This window comes from Magnolia sinica, chromosome 11 (genome assembly GCF_029962835.1).
Source record: "Magnolia sinica isolate HGM2019 chromosome 11, MsV1, whole genome shotgun sequence".
NCBI lineage: Eukaryota > Viridiplantae > Streptophyta > Magnoliopsida > Magnoliales > Magnoliaceae > Magnolia > Magnolia sinica.
The window spans coordinates 71145884-71166906 of record NC_080583.1 but is presented as its reverse complement, the minus strand read 5'-3'; the positions used below and the strand labels follow the sequence as shown (position 1 = coordinate 71166906).

Sequence of the window (21023 nt, the reverse complement as noted above, 5' to 3'; positions counted from 1 at the left end):
TGGAAGTTTGCAAAACTGAAAATTGCAAAGCTAAAACATGCAACTTGCAGAGACCTTTGTGGACTCTTGAAACATCCTGACTGCAGACGTGCATGCGCAGATATCAGAACCATCACTTGAAAGTCGGCCCAAAATTTAGTGGTTGAACCAACCATAGCATTCAATGGCTGGTAACCTCAAAATGCAACACTAATAATCAAGACATTAGGGCGTATCATAATCAGAGAGTTTGGTGCACAGATACTTGACGAATGCTAAGGTGGAAATTACAGTTATTTTTACCCTTTTTTTAAAATAGTAATTCCAATTCAATTCAATAGTCCATCCAAACACACGCTTTATACCAGCAGATTACCCAAGCAAAATCTAAATTATAACTTCTAAATGAAAATCAAAAAAGGATGACGCAAATTTGGAAAAATCAACATCCAGCAACAGGCAGAAGCAAAAGAATCGATATCGAACAAAAGCATGCATATATGGTAGTCACATCTATCGTGTAAAAATTACGCAAAAGATACCCATGACATGGAGAAGAGAATTCTCTTGGGAAGGAGACATGCCCATGAAAAGAAAGAACAAAGAAGAAAAAGAACAAGAAAATCTCCTCATCATTATAACAGAAAAACAAGAGAATGGAAGAACAAGAAAGGGAGAGGGAGAGAGAGAGCCAAAAAAGAGCAATGTCTTCTTTAGGCTTTTAAAAAATAAAACCTGGATATTATGAGAGGGATATTATGAGAGAGCTAATTAAAGAGTCTCCGTCAATCCATCCACAACACAAAAACCCATGTCAATCTTTCACATGCCTTTCCCCGTCAGTGCTGCAAAGTTTAAAAATTAACAGTGTTTCGATCAAAACAGGAGGCAAAAAAAAATAAATCCAGATAGGAAATAAAAGAAAAGACAATAATGGGATTTCAGCAAAATGTCAATCTACCTCAGGTTCAGTAGCTTTGGGCTCATCGCCACCCTTGAACCCATCTTCTCCTGCAAAACTGCCATGTTAGAGCCCTTCCCTTCAATTCTCATATGCTTATTTGCTTTAGTGCTTAGCAGATAAACTAAAATCCATAAAGAAACTGCTTCATTTTTGTCAAAGAGAAAATTGAGTCACCACAATTTTCTTTTCAAGAACATATCTGGAAATTCAAGTGGGTGGGTGGGTAGGTGTACATACATACATACATGTGTGTGTACATATATACGTGTTGGGAAAAGGCACCATAAGGTCAACCTATGGGCCCCACCATGATGTGTGTTCTGTCAGACATCCACACCGTGCATTTCCTGGATCCCCTCTAGGTTATGGGATACGTAAAAAATCAGCCATATCCAGAACTCAGGTGGGCCATACCATCTTAAACAATGTGGCATCATGCCTAAAACATCTAAAAGCACTTTGTGGCACCCACCTGAGTTTTGAAATGACCTAAAATTTGATGCGACCCCTCATCCAAGTGGGACACATGCAATGGATTGGCTGGATGTGTGAACCACATCTCAGTGGGGGGCCCCTATAAACAATCAGGAAGGTTTCAATGGTGGGCATAGACTCTCAACTGTTGTCTGCGGTATGGCTCGCCTAAGTCAGAAGCAAAATGATACTTTTCAAATGGTCCTAAAGAGTTTCTTTCAGAACCCTGTAATCAGGCTCCTCCACATGATGTCAGGATCAACCAGATGGAATATGGTGCCCCCAGCTGATCAATCATCCAGCCCAAAAATCTCTCTAAATGGACTGCTAACCACTGAACTGGTCATAAGCCTGTAAAAGGACTACCAGGGGGAAATTTTGCCAATAGTCCATATATGACACGCAGAGGTGCTCCTTTCAGATGGTTAGGAATGTCCCGATAGAGTGAACTTTTTTCCAAGTTAAACTGACCACCCAACAGAAAAGTGTAGGCTCAATCACAAGATCTGATGTAAAGCTCCATATATGAAAAGCCATCTGAAAGTATCATTCCCTTAGTAAGAATTTTGCGTATATGAAATTTGGAACTGGAATTAAAATAAATAAATTGAAGGGAAAGAAAACATTGATAGATAAAAGGTGGGCTTCTCCCAAGCAAACATAATGAAATAATCATGGGTGTGAGTTATACTAATCACAAAACATTTGTAATCAATAAATCCTTCTAAAATGCCACCAAGGAGTAGATTGGATTTTTGAAGATATAATGTGGATTTGATAGTAACAGCGAAAGAGATAAAAGGCTAAAATTCAGAGACAAAAACCAAGTCGTTTTTTTTTAATGAAGGAACAGATCTTTTGAACAAGGAAAATAGGTATCAACTTTTCTATCGCTTGTTTTCTTCTACATGGATCGAATGAAAGAAAGATTCTTCTTCAACAGTTCTGTGGGTGAAATTATCCTGATTTCATTCTTCTGAATTACTAACAAGTAATCAATATGGCTGAAGGAGTAGTTATAACAGGTTTTACAATCTTCTTCAAACATAGGTGTAGCACTTCCCACTTTGAGATGTGATCACTGCCTTAAGTGAAAGGACCCTCCCATATATTTGTGTGGGCCCCCCAACTGAACAAACAACAGGAAGGCTCCACAAGGCAGTCTCTTCCTGTACCATTAGATCTCCAGGTAAAATAATATTTCTTTATTTTTTTCCAGGGAAAAAAAAAAAAAAACTTATCTTTTACTTGCTTTTTTGATAGTAATGTTATAATGATTTGCTGTTTTTTTAATCAGAAACAGTTGCTGTGCTTATTAATGCATTACAAGAAACATCCATCAAAGCTTTTCTTCTTTCTGTACAGTACCTCCATCTTCAGGTAAATCTGAAGTCCAGAGAGTGAGGTTGTCCCTCAGCAACTGCATGATCAAAGTGCTGTCTTTGTATGACTCCTCACTCAGTGTGTCCAGCTCTGCAATCGCCTCATCAAATGCTTGTTTTGCCAGATGGCAAGCCCTGAAAATTTCAAGCCCTATCATTCATTCAAGAAGAAAACTGCATCCAATATCCAAAACCAGATAATAAGAAAAGGAAAATAAAACTTACCTCTCAGGGGAATTCATTATTTCATAATAGAAAACTGAGAAGTTGAGGGCAAGACCAAGGCGGATTGGATGGGTTGAAGGAAGATCTGTGCTTGCAGTGTTGGAAGCAGCCTAACAGAATAGCAAAGCAAAGGTTACAAGTTGTGGTCATTGAAATCAACAATCGACCTTTTTTTTTTATTATAAATAATTTGGTAAAAATGTATTAAGCCAATGGGTAGTTGCCTGGTAGCCCTTCAGCGATTGATCAGCTGCTTCTTTCCTTTCTTGGTCAATCTTGAACTCTGCAAGATAGCGGTAGTAATCGCCCTTCCTGGCATGATAGAAGAATCAGAAAAACGATGTAGAGTGACCTATTTGGAGTGGTGTTTCCTATATTTCTCACAGCTCAAATACTACATTTGAATAAATTGGTTTGACAAACAAGCCCATCTATATGTCTGAATGCAAGATGATGAAAAATGAAGATATGAGATGGAGGCACAGATTCAGGAAGATAACGGGGGCTGATCGGGGGTGGGGGGAAGCCCCAAAGGGCACCCCTTACCAGTGTTCGAATTATCTCCGATATTATCTTTATCTCCAGCTCAGCGATATCGATAACGTTGGTAGTATCAGAAATTCCAGGTATTAGCAATGTATCGCTAAGTATCGCCAACATATCAATATCACTAATGTAATCGTCAATATTTTCAACTACGTAAATTCTAGGTGCTGCTTGTCTTGCCAATGCATCAATATCGCTAATGTATCGCCAATATTTTCGACTATGTAAATTCTAGGTAATGCTTATAGCATAAGTGTATCGATGATATTTCAATAATATCACCAATGTATTTATCTCAACAAAATTTTGTTTATTAAAAAAAAAAAAAATTTATTTCACATTTTTTTCATGGGCACATGGTTGTATGTAGTGTTCAATTTCTCAACGATAATATTGATAATATCTCGATATTATCGGTATCGCAACATGCACGATATTGAGACCACAATCTTTCATTTTCTTTTCAATTGTTGATGATTTTTTGATGAAATATTATGTGTTGTTGATATTTTGCAAAATTGATGGATGCTCAGATGGAAGGTTGGTTAAATAGGTTGGATGGGATAGTTGGACTGATTTCTTACAACAACACATGCTTTTAGGGTCCCATTAAATGGAAACTTGTTATGTATACATTCTTTTTATAAATTTTTTTTTTTAATTTCTAAATATGCAAATATGTACATTTTAACATCTCTTGACACTTCGCTGAAAATTCCACCGTTTTCCCTACGTTTCCCTGCAGTTTCAGTTATCAGCTATATTATCGGTGATATCGATATTGTTTCCGTATCCCTGTCCAACAAAACTTGTAGCGATACCGATACTTCAAACACTGCCCCTTATACAGCCCAATGGCCGCATCAACGGGAAATTTCAGTGGCATCAAGAAGAAGGCTGTCTGGCAGGTTTGGAAGCCTAAACAGGATGCTGCCATCAGCATAGGAGGGTCCCCCATGTACACTGCAGCCAATCTTTTTTATGTATATCGAAGGGGTGTGGCAGACTCGGGAAGATTTCTAAGCCCCATGAATCTGTATGTGGACTCCCGCAAGTGGTTTTTGTCCAGGGTTTTTATTTATTTAGTTTATTAGGAATCTTATTATATGGCGGTGAAAATTAACTCTGGTGGATGTCTAGTATTAAAGTTAAGAATAAGTTTATTTCCTTAGGAATCATACAGGCATAGATTAGATCTTTCATCCCCTGAATAAATCAGAGATTAGATCTCATCAAAGGTTGACATTAATACAGGTTTAGGGTTTATTCAATAAATCATATATAAAGGTCATTTGCCAGCTGTATGTTAGAAATTATTAGACTAGTTAATGTTTTATGTTTTTTTTTTCCTAAAAAACGTGTGAAGCTTTTAACCACTAGGATTTATGATGGTTGAGAAGCTTCCCTCTTCTTCTATAGAACTGCTGCTGGAATCTGGTCTGTTATAAAGTATTTTATTAAGGGGGATTTTTTATCCAGGTTGCTGATTTTGATTGGCACTTGCTAGAAATAAATATTGGGGACTAGAATATGGTTCCTACTTAAGAAAATTCACCATTAGTTGATGGAAATTGCATAAACTTGCAGACATTTGGTATTTATCTCTGCAACTACTCATTTGTGTGATGGGGAATCAGTGGACCTATACCCAATACAAGCTTATTTAATTGCAATTGAGTGCCCTTCCAAACCCCAGATTGACTGCATCAAGAAACTTGTGTTGGTTGAAAGAGATCTTCTATAGAAAATCAACGTGGGCAAATATTAGTAGGCTATACAATGACGCCAGTTTTAGTCATAAAGACAACAGGGAAAGCTTGTGATGTCATGCAGCCATGGATGGGCTAAATCATGGCGACCCATCACATATTTCTTCGGGGGGGAAAAAACACGAGCATGTGGGCGTTCTTGGGAACATCGGTTTAGACTGATCTGCACAATCAGACCCAATGTTACCTAATATATAAATTGCAATATGAGTGTATGCATAAAACCAACATCGCATACACTGTATGTATTGGAGTGATGCACATGAGACTACCACTAGCGTTCTGTGTATTGGGGGCTACCGCATACCCATTCCTGTAACACAGTACCACTATACCAAAGCAACCCACGATCCAGGTAAATCTTGATCAGACCTTAGTTTGCACCAGTTTGGTACAAGCACTTTGGTTTCACAGAGATTATTATGAATAGAGATGCTCACTCAAGAGGATGCAGGTCTCTCTACGCACTTGAAGCAAGTATTTCAATCCAAACCTTGATGGCAAGAACGGGGATCAATTCACACTAGTAGGAGATCTCTCAGATCAGATGGGAGTTCAAGTGTGGAAGGACACCGGAGACAATTGGAAATTGAGGCAACAATGAGTCTCCCACAATGTTCCAGTCTAACATGGATTGCCCAGGCTTAACAAAGAAGAAACAGAATTGTAATGGGACTGTATGTAATTATGCAGATTTGAAAGAGAATTGAGTATGATGCCATCGGGGATGAGATAGGAAGCCTCATGATTGAACCAAAATCATTGATTGGTGTAGATGATGCAATAGCACATTGTTTCTAGCATGCATGCCAATTGTTTGGTGGAATGCCCGGAGCAAAAGGAAGCTTCGGTTTTTGGGTTTGCAATCACATGAATCACATATGTGAGACAGGGAATGAATAGCCCTAATGAACAAAATGGATGGGTTCACACAAATGGTGGGGTCCTCTGGGATGAGATAACTCAAGCATGGAAGGATACCAAAGATAATTGGTGGAAATCAAGGCAGCAACAGAGATGGTCGTACAGAACCTCCAAAAAAAAAAATCTAACCAAGAAAAAGAAAGTGATAACAGCAAAAATGCCAACCCATTTCCTTAGCCTGATCAAATATGAACAACCATTTGAACTTGCACCTGCCCATAGCCCAACCCACCACATGCAGGTTCTTTGAAAATCACCTCAATCAACACCTATATCCTCAAATATTTTTTCATTTCTTTCACCTCAATTGGCACCTGTATCCTTGAATATTCTTCCATTTCCTTCCAAGTGCCGCACAGTAGTCCAATGGCAAGCCTGATAAACAAAAATCACAGGGTCCAAAGAATCCACACAATCTAAATCTTGTTGACCTATGCAAAGGCAAAGATGTGAGGCCTTCTTTCCAGCGATCCACCAAAACCACTACATAAGCAAGAAGGAACTAATCCACCTCTCTGATCATTGCTTTGAATGGTTGACAGGATACAATCAACAGCTCTAATCATCTTATTGGAGCCAGTGAACAAAGATATGTCACACTCTCTTTATCTATATTCACTCTTATCAGAAGCAGTTATGAATGATTTTCCACAAAAGAATTCCTCTTAGTTTAAAGGAATCAAAGAAGGATTAGGAGAGAATTGACAGGGATTAGGACAAAATCTCCTCCCTTCTCCCCTCTAATCCCTCCCTCCATCTAAATTTCAATTTGAATAGGGATAATGAGGAAAATGTATGATATGCATACGGAGTGGAGAGGCAAACTGTGTGAGGCCCACCCACTGGTAGTTGTCCGGAAGCAGGCCCCACAAGCCTATATCCAACACCTCCCACTCAACCACATTGTGAGAGGGCCATGATGCTAATTGTCCACATAGCTCGTCTCCAAAAATAAAAATAGAAATAAGCCATCAACCTTTATCAAAAGAATTAGGAGTGAGACTAGCTAGAACAATGTTACCTTCTTACAAGTGTTCGAGTACTATGTGACCACCTCTTACTAGCACTCAATAACCCAAGCTTTGTGAAGTTTGTCCTAGTCCATATGACCACACCATATTTATTCATTTTTTAATTTTATTTTATTTTTGGAAGGGTAACGGCATAACGCAAACTTTTATTAAGCAATGCGCTAAGTTGGCAGAGCAAACTACAAAGAAAGCAAGCAAACTAAATTGCAGTCCACTAAAAACTCAATAGAAAAGGCCCACAAGAATAAAGGACTCAGCTCTCGAGAACACCTCCCCCCTCCCTTACTAGAGACACATTTAGAAAACACTTGCTATTTCCATCCCCACCTCCCCAAATCACCCACCAAAAGACAAACAGAAGTAACTCATCTTCCCATCCCATGAGGCGGAACTTTTTCTCTCACTGGATCCATACTGCAAAAAAAAAAAAACCCTCTTCTTTTCTTGCTTGGAAAGAACTTGGGGTATTTGAACAAAGACAAAGTGCAACGGAAGATTCGATATGGTAGGCTTCATGAGAGTTATCCAGCCACCAAGAGATGAATACTAACACTTCCATTTAACTAACTTCCTCTCAAACCGCTCTACCACTATCCTATACGTGCTTTGCCGGCTACCCAATATAGAATGGAAGACCAAGGTATGTCGATGGAAAGGATTCCCCTCGAAAACAAAAGACCCACTAGCCGATCCACCTCCTCCCTCCCTAGACATCCACACCCCTAGCATCTTGCTCTTGCCAACATTCAACTTGGCCTGAAACAACTCCAAAAAGGATGGTTGTTCTTAGCTTTTCCAACATGTCCTTTTCCACTTCATAAAAGAGAATCGCATCATTGGGGAATTGAAGATGAAAAGCAGGGGGGGTTCACCCTATCCACCCTACCCACAAAAGAGACATGCCTCTTTCCCTTTAGATGACATCCTTTCCAAAGCCCCAAGCACCACTACAAAGAGGATTGCCTTGCCGAATTCCCCTCAAAGGTTTAAAAGAATCCTTTCGGAGATCCCGTTCACCAAGACAAAAATGAGCTAAGCAATACTCCCTAATCCACCCTCTCCATCTCAAACCGCAACCCATCTGCCTTAACGTGTGATTCAAGAATTTTCAGTTGATGTGGTCGGAAGACTTCTCCAAATCTAGGTTGCGCATGCTATACTATACCCCCTCATCTCTCCTTATACCATGAATCAACGTACTCATGTGCAATAAGGACACTGTCGATGATCTGCCTTCTCGGAACAAAAGGAACCAGATTCTTAGATACGATCTTTTGAAAAAACCACACAAAATATTAATGCCAACATTTTTGCTAGGATCTTGTACGACCCACCAATCAAGCTTATTGACCTGAAATCTTCCAAACTAGTGATCTACGAGATTATTGCAATAAGCGATGCTCCCCATTCCATCGACAAACAACCCCTCGCATAGACTTCCGACATAAAGCTTATGATGTCCCCTTTGACCACCTCGCAAAATTCATAATAGAAGGCCAACAAGAAACCATCAAGACTCAAGGTCTTATCCTTTCCTAAGGACTCCACAACAGCCTTGACTTCCTCCTTCGAGAATGGTATCTCCAAAAAGGCAAAATCGTGATCGATATCTCAAAGTCATCCACCAATGGCTTTTCCTAGCCCTCATCCGTGAGGGTGAGACGACTTTTTGAAATCAACCACCACCAATGTACATACCTGATCTTTTTCTTCAATTCTTCTTCCTTCCACAACAATATTGCCAATCTTTTTGCATCTCGCCAGTGAGTTGGCAATATGATGAAAAAAACTAAGTATGTTTATCTCCTTTCTTAAGCCAAGTGGCCCCTGAGCGCTACTTCCATTTGATCTCCTCCTCATTAAGATAACTCAAATATTCTTGGGATAGTCGCGCCCTTCAGTTCCAGTAATCTTTCAATACTCCCTCTTCTAAGAGATGATGAATTTCAACTTTCAACCAAGTTGAAACTTGGCATATCCTTCGACATTGAAGGATGAACAATCTCTTATAAGATAAACCCATCCGCCTCCAGCCAAGACAACTTGAACCAAAACAACTTAAGCCCCCAACTCTTCACCTCTACCTCCAAAAGAATTGGGCAGTGATCTGACATCGGATTCCAGGCCCTCTTGAACAAGCAAATGGGAATTTTTCCACCCATTCCACAAAGAGCAAGAATCTGTCGAACCTCAACATTACTAGCTTGGCTTGGCTTGGCTTGCCCATTGGACAAGGAATATTTGTCATTCACCATCGAAAGGCCCACCAGACCGTGATTCCCTACCCAATGAATGTTGATGACTCCCGATCTAGTGTAATTGGCCAACATATGCACTCCAGCCTATCAAGTTTATATAGAAAACCTTATTTTTCACACAAATCATTTTAATTCCTTTATAAAGTGTTAGTATAATACATACACTTTTTTTTCCAAAAAACATCGCTTGCATAAAACACCCAACCAAAAAATCGATACTCCTAGCAGATTTAAAATCAACTAAGTTGCTTTCTTAGCATAACAAAGTCCAATCCAATCCATTCGGGGCCCTCGTTGTCATACAATAAAGTAGCACTGCTCAGTCCCATCCTATACATAAGAAGAAGATAGCTAAGGACGTGGAGTCACCTATAGAACGGACGGCTCACACAATGCAATAATTGAATCAAAGCATTTGGTAGGTAAATAGGTCCACCCACGAGGCAACAAATCCACGTTGTAAAACATACAATATTAGGTATATTGTATGCATCAGGTCTACAATCCAAAGTCATCATATGTGAGGTATAACCAAGGTGTCCCGTATCGGTATCGGTTGGCGTAACGGTGACCTCCAAAACCGATACGGATACGGGGGCGTAACGGTGATACGGGGACGTAACGGCCCGTAACGGAGCAAAAAATTTTTTTTGCCAAAAAAATATGAAAAAATATGGATTAAATCCGGAATATTCTAAGCATTCCAAATATGCATTCATTTATAAATTGGAACATGTTTATGGTGGTGTAACGGTCCACTCTTTAGTGAGAAGTTGTATCGGACTGTCTGATGAATTTATGAACCAGATAACCTGAATTTGACTACAAAATTCATATATTTAATTTTCTAACTATCTACTATCAATGATAGATATATTAGAATGAATGTAATATGAAAATATCTTACATTTAGGTGTTTGCAATTATTTTTGAGGGCCAAAATTCATGCGTAAATAGAAAAAAAATATAAAATGGCACCCCAAATATGTAAAATGCACATTAACATGTTCTACTATGATTAACACATCATATGGCATCATTAAAACAGCAAAAGAATCATTAAAAAATGATTTTTCGAATTTTCAAAAAAAGGGCCGAAATAAATGCGTAAATAGAAAAAAATATAAATATAAATATAAAATGGCACCCCAAATATGTAAAATGCACATTAACATGTTCTACTATGATTAACACATCATATGGCATCATTAAAACAGCAAAAGAATCATTAAAAAATGATTTTTCGAATTTTCAAAAAAAGGGCCGAAATAAATGCGTAAATAGAAAAAAATATAAAAATATATAAAATGGCACCCCAAATCTGTAAAATGCATATTAACATGTTCTACTATGATTAACACATCACATGGCATCATTAAAACAGCAAAAGAATCATTAAAAATGATTTTTCGAATTTTCAAAAAAGGGCCAAAATAAATGCGTAAATAGAAAAAAATATAAAAATATATAAAATGGAACCCCAAATCTGTAAAATGCACATTAACATGTTCTACTATGATTAACACATCATATGACATCATTAAAACAGCAAAAGAATCATTTAAAAATGGTTTTTCGAATTTTCAAAAAAAGGGCCAAAATAAATGCGTAAATAGAAAAAAATATTAAAAAAATATAAAATGGCACCCCAAATCTGTAAAATGCACATTAACATGTTCTACTATGATTAATACATCAAATGGCATGATTAAAACAGCAAAACAACCATTAAAAACTGATTTTTCGAATTTTAAAAAAAGGGGCCAAAATTCATGCGTAAATAGAAAAAAATATTAAAAAATTATTAAATGGCACCCCAAATCTGTAAAATGCACATTAACATGTTCTACTATGATTAACACATCATATGACATGATTAAAACAGCAAAATATATTAAAAAAAGTATAAATACCTATTTTTGACGAATTTTTGAAAAATGGCCCACCGAGCTTTGATTCAAAAAAATCTATAATATAATGTGTTTTTCTATTAAATACCTAGCTAAGGTTGGTCGAAATTAGTAGTAGAGGGAGTTAGAAACAGTTTGGAAGCAAGAGGTTTCAAAAAAACAGCAAAAACAGAGCTAAAAAAAAAAAAAAAGTTACCGTTTCGGGCCCGTTACGCCCGTAACAGATCGAATCGGCCGTTTCGGCCCCGAAACGGGTAACGGTTCGCACCGTTACCGTTACGTATCGGCCGATACGTAACCGATTTGGCATACCATGGGTATAACTCATCTCATCTTACAACATGGTTGAGTGGAATATATGTTGGATGTGTAGGCAACCAATAGTGAATGGCCACATAGTTTGCCGCCTCTTTTAATACCCTATTTGTATATCCCCTATCTTGTTATCCCCACTTGAATTCAACTGAGGTAAAGGGATTAAAGGAGATAGGAGATGAGATTTTATCCTAAAACATACAATATTAGGTATATTGTATACATCAGGTCTACAATCCAGAGTCATCATATGTGAGGTATAACTCATCTCATCTTACAATGCGGTTGAGAGGGATATAGGTTGGATGTGTAGGCGACCAATAGTGAATGGCCCCACATAGTTTGCCTCTTTTAATACCCTATTTATCCCCTATCTTGTTATCCCCACTCGAATTCAACTGAGATAAAGGGATTAAAGGAGATAGGAGATGAGATTTTATCCTAATCCCTATCAACCATATCTCCTAATCCCTCTTCCATTCCTATGGATGAAGAAAGGATCCTCAGAAAAAAAAAAAAAAAAAAGCATTTGCAAGCAATTCCTTCCAAGAATGAGAGAAACAAAGAATGGGAGATTAGGCCCATATCTCTATCCATTTGGCTCCATCTAATGATCAAAGCCATCGATCCAATGGGCCATCCAAACCAAAGATCAAACAAGTGGGATTAGTTCCTTCTGCAAAGGGACCATCTTTCGTAGCAGCCTCCTCCATGCACAAAATGGGCTAGACAATGCACGACAAGGCTCCTTAAGGAACCCATTTAGGGTGCTTGCTGCTCCAAATAAGTCGAAGAAATTACCCCAAATAGAGCTAATAACGTTGCAATTAAGATATTGCAAAGGACGCAGTTACCGAGGATAGCTTTGTTTCATCGCTTAAGGTTCTTGAATTTTGGTGGTCGTGGCATACCAGAGGTATATACTCTTGATGGGATACAAGGCCTTCCAGATTTCAAGACACAACAATCAAAATTCCTTTAAGGTAAATATCAGCTAGAGAAAGATATGGCAAAGGAATTCCCATTTGGAGTCCATTTCCAAACTTTCATATCCTCAACTTGGTAACAATAGAGACCTTGTTGTTCAATTTGGCCATATAGTTCCAACATGCACAAAACTTGTAATTATTAAGATTCCTTCAAAGCTTGGCATTTGTACACATTGGCTCTCCCCATTAACACATAACAATCAATAAACCTTCTCATTTGGGAAGGGAGACGGAGACAACTCCAAATTGAATGACTCTACCAAAGGGGTGTCTCCCTTCCACATGCATCCGTATAACAAACTAAAAAAATAAAGAAAAGGAAAACAAATCACTTTAAAATTCCCATCATAGTTTTAACTAAAAATAAAAATAAAAACAACTCCATCATTTTCTTCTCCATGTTAGCTTTCCTAACCTAAAGTGAAGTTAGCTCTAACTGATTCTTGTCTACTAATTTTTCTTACCCCCTTTTTACAGATAAGGTAAACTTCATTAGAACAAATGGAGTATGAAATTTCAAGGAAGAAGCAAAGATTGGCCAAAGTTTAGTGGCCTACTTGAGACTCCATCCGTTTCCAGAGAATTATTTGCCAAATCAATAGTCTCCCTAAAAAGTGCATCAAGCGAAAGAGTGATTCTTTGGACTAGGCAAACAAGAAGTGGAACAAACCTCAGCCTCCATTGTGCAATTCCGAAGGAAGCCTAACATTCTTTCAATCCCATCAGTTTTTTTTAAAAAAAGGATTTGGTGCAACTCACTCAAAGTGCACACTCTCAATTTATTTGAGTCCATGGTAACCAATGGACCAGAACACCAATATTGTCTTTTGTTCATTATATCTTCTTTTTCCATTTCTGATTTATCTTTTTTTTTCCTCTAGAAAGCTTTTAGTGACATGACCAAATCATGGCTCTTTCGTTGACTCGATTAAGTCAAACTAGATAACCTAGCAAGTTGATCTTGAATTTAGTGGGGCAAGGCCAGGATGACGATGATGATCTTGAAAGTCACAATAACAGCATATCACAATTAAATAGTACATGTATAGTGAACAAACCAATATAAACAGTGTCCCCTATAGTCATCAAAGAAAGCTTGTCAAACTCAACATGACTCACTCCAACCAAAAGAAGCCATGGTCAAGTTGACAGAAGTTTACCAACAAAGAAAGGCAACCCAGGTTTTTATCTAGAGAAATTTAGCCTAAAGAACAGCTTACTTAAATCTTAGAAGCATATCATGATTTCCCCACTAATCAGCACAGGGAAGCAAAGGAGTTTCTCCCAATAAAAGTGAAACAACAAACTACAAAGCTGATGTATTAAAGATGGTGTTCTAAGGTGAGACCCTTTGTATTAGGTATCTGTTCCGGCTTTAATCTTCTTTAATAAAATAAAAATGAGACATGCAAAAACAATGCAACGATGTTTTAAAGTAACACAACTTACATCTTGTAGTAAAAAACGGTTGATTCTCCAGAGCTGGAAGAAGGGATCAGATGCTCGTCTATGATGGTCAAAATGTCATTGCAAATCTTAGAGAGCTCTTCTTCTACCTTTTGCCGATAACCCTTGATTAGTTTCACATTTTGCTCATTCCCCTTTGACTCTTCCTTCTGCTCAATCGACGACATGATGCGCCACGATGCACGTCGAGCACCAATAACATTTTTGTAACCGACAGATAGGAGATTTCTCTCCTCCACTGTCAGTTCCAAATCAAGTTTTGCTACTTTCTTCATGCTTTCCACCATTTCTGGATCATCAACCATTACAAAATCAAGAAGTGTCTTCTTATGGTTGATGAAGAATTGCATATTAATTAAAAACACATTGAGACTCTCTCTCTCTCTCTCTCTCTCTCTCTCTCTCTCTCCTCATTTTAGTTACAGACTGAACAATGCCAAAAGATTCACAAATTTGAGCAATGAAAGCAACGAAAGGAATGTCCGGGAATATGTGTGGTAAAAAAATGTAATAATCTAGGACCAAACTAGGGAAAGGTCACAAAAACTTGATACTAGCAAAGCATCAAAAACCCGAACAAAGTCTGAATTAGGGGAAAAGGCAGAAATCACAAAATTAAAAAGAAAACTACTGGAAACATGTCTAGGAAAAACTGAAGACTATACCCATCAAAAACCTCACCAGGGAAAACTGGGCCAAAGATGCTAAAGAAGAGCAAGAAGAAGGAAGAAAAGTATATTAAAAAATGGTATATGAAAGATGACATAATCAAAGATTTAAAAAATAAAAATAAAACAAGATCGGGGAAAGAATGAAGAAATATCATGAAATTTAGGAAAATTATTGATTCAAATGCATCAACAATCCAACCTAGAATACATTTACGACTAAAAATGCAGGGGAAGTTCCTTTTTGGTTGATAAACAAAAGAATTTATTTAAGAAGTCCACCGGGAAGAAGATATAGAAATCCATCAAAGAATACTGTTGATCTCTAGCAATCTGATCATAACCACTACCTATGTAGCAGAACACAGACTTAAAATATTGAAGAAGAAAAAGTTCCAAGAAAGAAAGCCCAAGTCCCTTTCACCATTAGAGGCTCAGTACTGAATAACAAAAGCCTTCATCCCTAACTTGATAGCATGAGCAAAAACCCAACAGCCCAGAGACTAAACTGGATGGAATCTTACTCATCTTTTAGCACACCCCAATAATGGAGGGCCTGGATTACCCATCGAACTCTTGTCAACATTGAGCTTCCAGCAACCCAGGAGGGTGCGATGGAGCAACACACGGACAAGCAAAAATGGGCAGATTCCAAAAAATTGTCAATAATCCTCTAATGGCAAATACAATCAGATTCCACTGAACCTCTAAAGCTTCATCAGATATGAAAGACCATTCCACTCTAGAAATGACTTGAGCTGAGGATTTATTTTCAAATATTCTTCTTTCTTTCTGTGTGCCCCACATAAAAGCGGGTGCAAGCAACCTCCTCCATAATATCTTACATCAAGGCTTGAAGGGCCCACTCCGCCACCATCCTTAAGGTTCACAATTGAACACAGGAAGACCCACTCAATCTCAAACAGAAAAGGAAAAAGAAGAGGACCAAACTGTGTAGACTGTAGAAAAATTATGGAGCAAGAAGACTGCAGAGACAGTTTTAGGAATAACTGCAGTTTTTATAAGAATTAAACGGCAAATCAAAGAATAAAAAACAAGATCTAGGACAAAATCACAGAAAATACTCCAGATCAATCCGCAAATGAGAAGAAACCAGCGTATAATGAATAATTGACATTTTCTAAGCCCTCAGCACGTCCGTAGCCCTGCATATGCACATGCAAGCATACATGCCAACATGGCATGATCATAGCTTTGCATCAGGCGGGCCACACTATTTAGATCTTCAGGCCAAAAGTAAGCCCGCTCACTCCAAAGTTGCACCACCGGGTAAAAGACCAACAGCGAAAACAACTTCATCCACCCGTTTGATTTGCCATTAGTGGCCCCACCTCAGGGAGTGAAACAACCTGATTTCGAAGCCAAAGACCTACACATGTGTCCAACCAGATGGAAAGCTTGGATCAGCACATGTATGACATGTGAATACGCAGGGCTCCACCCGCATGTGGCCAGAAAACTTCCGAAAATAACGCTATCTAGGCATTGAAGCCCGATATGACCCGATCTAGGGTGGGATTAGGAAAAAAATGTCGTTTTAAGAAAAAAGAAGCATCAAAGACCTAATCGAAGGGCCTTTTTGGGGGCGTGGATTTGGGACCCCTGGATTTGGAACCCCATGGATTTGAAACCCCCTGGATTGAAATACTCCTATTGTGTTTGGCACCCTGGATTCAGAATTAATCCAAAAGTAGCTATGCATAGTATATTTACGGGGGTTCAAAATTAATTACTAAATCAACTTTAATTTCTAATTAGTGTACGTATGCAATGTTTGACACAATGGTTGCAACAAGCCCATTGAAATATATACTTTGCCCGAAAATGATGAAATTCCAAGTCTTAGATGGGCCACAAGCACAAAACCACATCAGAGTGACTAACCAATGATTTTTTAACCATTGATTTACATGGACAATGTTTGGATGGCGTGGATCATTGTATTAAATAATTATAGTGATGCAATTGATAATCAAATTGTTTTGGGATATCATTAGTGGGCCATGTGCCCAATAGATTAATAGTCTAGTGACACACATGCCACTCTTGGAAGGATTTTAGATGTAATCCAAGCTTTCACCTTGGATTTCAAACCCCCTATTTGAGGGTATTTGAAACCGCCTGGATTTGAAACCCCCAGTTATTTTATGGTGCCAAACATACCAGGAGATTTTAAATCCACTCAAACCCCCAGTTACTTTATGGTGCCAAACATATCATGGGAATTGAAATCCCCTCAAACCCCCTCAAATCCATGGTACCAAACGAGCCCTAAAGAAAATCTAGGACCAAAATGCAAAATGTAGGACAAAAAAAAAAAGCAGAAAAAGGCACCGAATGAAAGAAAAGTGAAATAGCATTAGGAATATAAAAACGATATAAGAGATTAACAAACCCCGATCTAGGGCAAAAATAGATAACAAAAAATCCAAGAAAAATCAAGAACCGAGCTCGAATACCATATCAAAGGAAATCCACGGCGTACAAAGCCCGATCTGAGCCAAGATTAGGGCAAAAACATCCCAAGATCACAATACCGAAGAAGAAAACAGTGCAGAGAGAAAGGGAAATGCAGATCTGAGAGCCTCACCATCATACCGCTCGGCTTGCTCGGCAAGCTTCGCCATGTAGACATGGTTCTCTCTCTCCTTCTCCGTCGACATTGCAAGACTCGGAATCCCTTTGAGAGATAGAGATTCTCTACAGAGAAGAAGAAAATGAAGGACAAAATGCAAAGAGAGAGAAAGAGAGAAATGGTAAACGATCCTGAAAAGACGAAAGAAAATGTGTTTATATAGGAAATCGGGTGGTTAGGATTCGAGCAAGTTGGGGAAGGAAGACTAGAAATGTGATAGCTGGATTCGCCGTTTGAATGATAACTGCTGGAGTCTTGTTCGATCTTTAAGTGGCCTCATCCTAGCCGTACATTTCTTTTTCATGGCTGTTTATACGATCATTTCTGGAGTTATTTGATATTCCGGCAGTGTATTATTACGCTTAATACGCAGGCACTCAGAACTTGTTAGCCTGGAATACATTATATCAAATTACAGCCAATAAATAACGATCCCAATCAGATTGATTGAATCATCTTAACATCTGATTCATGGAAGCTTTTTTGTTGAACTATGACCGTTGGATATATTTCATCTCTTAACCGTCCAATAAATGCCTACCAATCCAATAGTCAGATGCTTGATGATGCCTCTAAAACTGGAAACTATTTGGACAGTTGGATTTGAATTACCGTACGCAGTTTCTAAGCGTCTGCGTATCAACCCTCACACTCTGCCGGAGTATCAATTTCTCTTTTACAGGGGGAGTTATTTGATGCTCTAGAAAAGCACTACGCTCGATACGCAGGCACTTCTAAATTCATCACTGTTGCATATATTAGCTAAAATTAAACCGACTAAGTTGTGGATCACATTGGTGCCAAGTCACGACCCTAAAATCATATTTTTTGAACAATTACTTTCTATGATTCATGGGCACTTGTTTGAATAAATGGGACTGTTAGATATTTTCTAATTTTAACCGTCCAATAAATGTGCCAATCCGGTATTCAGATAATCATATAAAAGTAGGTTTTGCACTCATCATACACCTCCTAAACAGGTACCCATAATTGGGACAGTTTAATTTAATTACTTATATGCAACTTAAAATTTTATAAGTAATTAATAAGTGCGTGCATATCATCTAACCCACTTTGCAGAGTATCAAATGTTCTTTTATGAAAAGCACTCCAATTAGTAAAATAAAAAAATGAAAAGCACCCAATTTCAGTTTGACCAGAGAGAGCGCGGATTAGCTGCAAGTAAAACGATAGTAGGCGTTTACGTGAACGTTGGGCCACCTAGATGTACGTGTCATATATCTACACGGTTCATCAATTTCTTCCTATCATCTTAGGGAATGATAAGAAAAAAGCCAGGCAGATCTAAATCTCAAGTGGACCACGCCGGTACGAATTAAATTACAATAAAAACTCCTCAGGGCCACAAAAGTTTTGGATAAGCTGATATTTGATTTTTTATTTTTTATTTTTCCTTCGTCCAGTTCCCTGACCATATCAACAGATTGGATGGCAAATAAACGTTGCAGTGGGCCTTAGGTTGTTTTTAACGGTGCATGTTCAATAACCACTGTTTTCTTTTGTGTGGCCCACATGAGATTTATGCTTCATTTTTTTTGTGAGTATTCCCTGGAATAGTCTGTAAAAACTAATGGACGGTCAGGGAAACGCCACTAACGTCTTACCCGGTAACACCTGATTAGCTCCCGGCTATAGAAGGTTTGCTACAATCTGTCCGCACGTACTTTCAATAAGATACCTCGAAGAAATATCTGATAGATGCGGGTTCTGTTCAGTGATGCAAACCGTTGATCTGGTAGGATGTTTTCTGATGGTGTTTAGTTTGAAAATTGTCAATGCTTGAAGATTGAAGACTTTTAATCAACGGCTCACAAAACAACATTTTATGAAGGGTCAATATGAAAATAAATTTAGTTAAATATTCAATTAGTTGAAGAGAAATGCTCACATATTCTTGCCATATCATTTTAGGAAGTTTTTTAGTACAATGGCTTTAATATATAATGGAATCAAAACTTTAGCCTCCATTTAACAAAACAAAGCTTTTTGGGCGGAGGGTATTTTTTGTTTTTTTTTTTTTTTTTTTTTTTCCATGACAAAAATGTCCATTTGTCCTTTTCTTATGGTAGTAGCTTTGCCTTGAAAGATGAAAGGACTTTTCGAAAAGGGAATTGTGGGTCCTGCTAAATCATGATAGGCCTACTCATTAGGCAATCTGATTTGTTTATTTTAATCAGACAGTCGTAGAGTATATAATGATATTTTTTTGTTTTTCAAGAGAAGCTCTCTATGGCTAAAAATAATATTAATGCTCTCTGTTAATTATGTACTATTCCTACAGTGTAGTCCATCTATGATGATTTCTGCCCTCAAACTTTTGTCTGATGACACGAAATTAAAATTCATATCATGTGGATGGGTTAGATTTGCTTTACAGCAAGCCAGTAGGCTCTAAATAAGATCTCAGATAGGTTCTAATGGGGGTTCTACTACATGAAGGTCATTTGGAATTTTTCTTCTTTTCTTCTTTGTTTTTTCTTTACGAAAGTAGACCACACCAAGAGTCGAAGCTATGTCAATCTCCGGCGACTGTCAAAGCTCCAATGAAGCTCAGTACACTCACTGGAATGAAAATGATGTTTTTTTTTTTTAAGTTCTCTGACCATACTCTCTGACATAGAAGTTATAACGGTCAAATGTAGGATCTTTTTTTGTGTTGTGTTTGTTTTTGTTGGTGGGTATCAATGGTCGTAATTTGTGAAAGGGATGAGGGTATGGTGGTTCCCTTTATAATTATTTTTTTTATATGAATGTGAGAGTTTGTAAAAGAAAAGAGGATGTGGAAGAATAATGTAATGGAAGAATGTTGTAATGGATGAATGTGATGAATATTGGAATTGATGATTATTGTAATGGGTAAATATTATAATAGATGAATTTTTATAATGGAAGAATGTTTTATTGGAAGAATTGTGTAATTGATGAATGTTAAAATGGAAGAATGGTGCAGTAGATAAATGTTGTATGGTGGATCCTCAATACTTATTGTGGATTATCGATATTTATGAAAACGACCATAATTCCCTATTTACATGTCTGATTAAGGTGCTCTTTTACTCATTGAAAAGATAATTTGATAAACTTTTAAATGGCTTCAGAATCATCTTATTTGGATATCATTTGATATTCCAAAAGTGAGCCCAAAGTTCATCATGGCATTAATCGAAGCATATTGAACTTTGGTCTCCACTTTTATGCTATCAAATGATGACTAAATGAGATGATTCTAAAGCCATTAAAATTTTCATCAAATTATCTTTCCAAAAAGTATAAGATCATCCCAACTAGACATGTTACAAGGGAGTTATGACCGTTTTCGTGAAATTAGCTACCCAAAGCCATGATGAGTTTTGGGACCACTTTTGGGCTATTGAATAGTGTCCAAATGAAATGATTTCAAATATATTTGAAATTTTATCAAAATATCTTTCCAACGAGCAAA

General features: G+C 37.7%; 1 protein-coding gene across 1 annotated transcript; it reads right to left on the bottom strand.

Moving 5' to 3' along the window:
- Positions 1–459: 459 nt before the first annotated feature.
- On the bottom strand, positions 460–17740 carry LOC131219321 (14-3-3-like protein GF14 iota). Its single transcript, XM_058214386.1, has 7 exons — positions 17513–17740; positions 14216–14522; positions 3249–3336; positions 3025–3134; positions 2786–2934; positions 941–990; positions 460–824 (listed from the first exon to the last, which is right to left on the bottom strand). Exons 1-7 carry the CDS (start codon positions 17583–17585, stop codon positions 819–821), a joined length of 783 nt encoding a protein of 260 aa, XP_058070369.1. The 5' UTR covers positions 17586–17740; the 3' UTR covers positions 460–818.
- Between the last annotated feature and the right edge of the window lie 3283 nt (positions 17741–21023).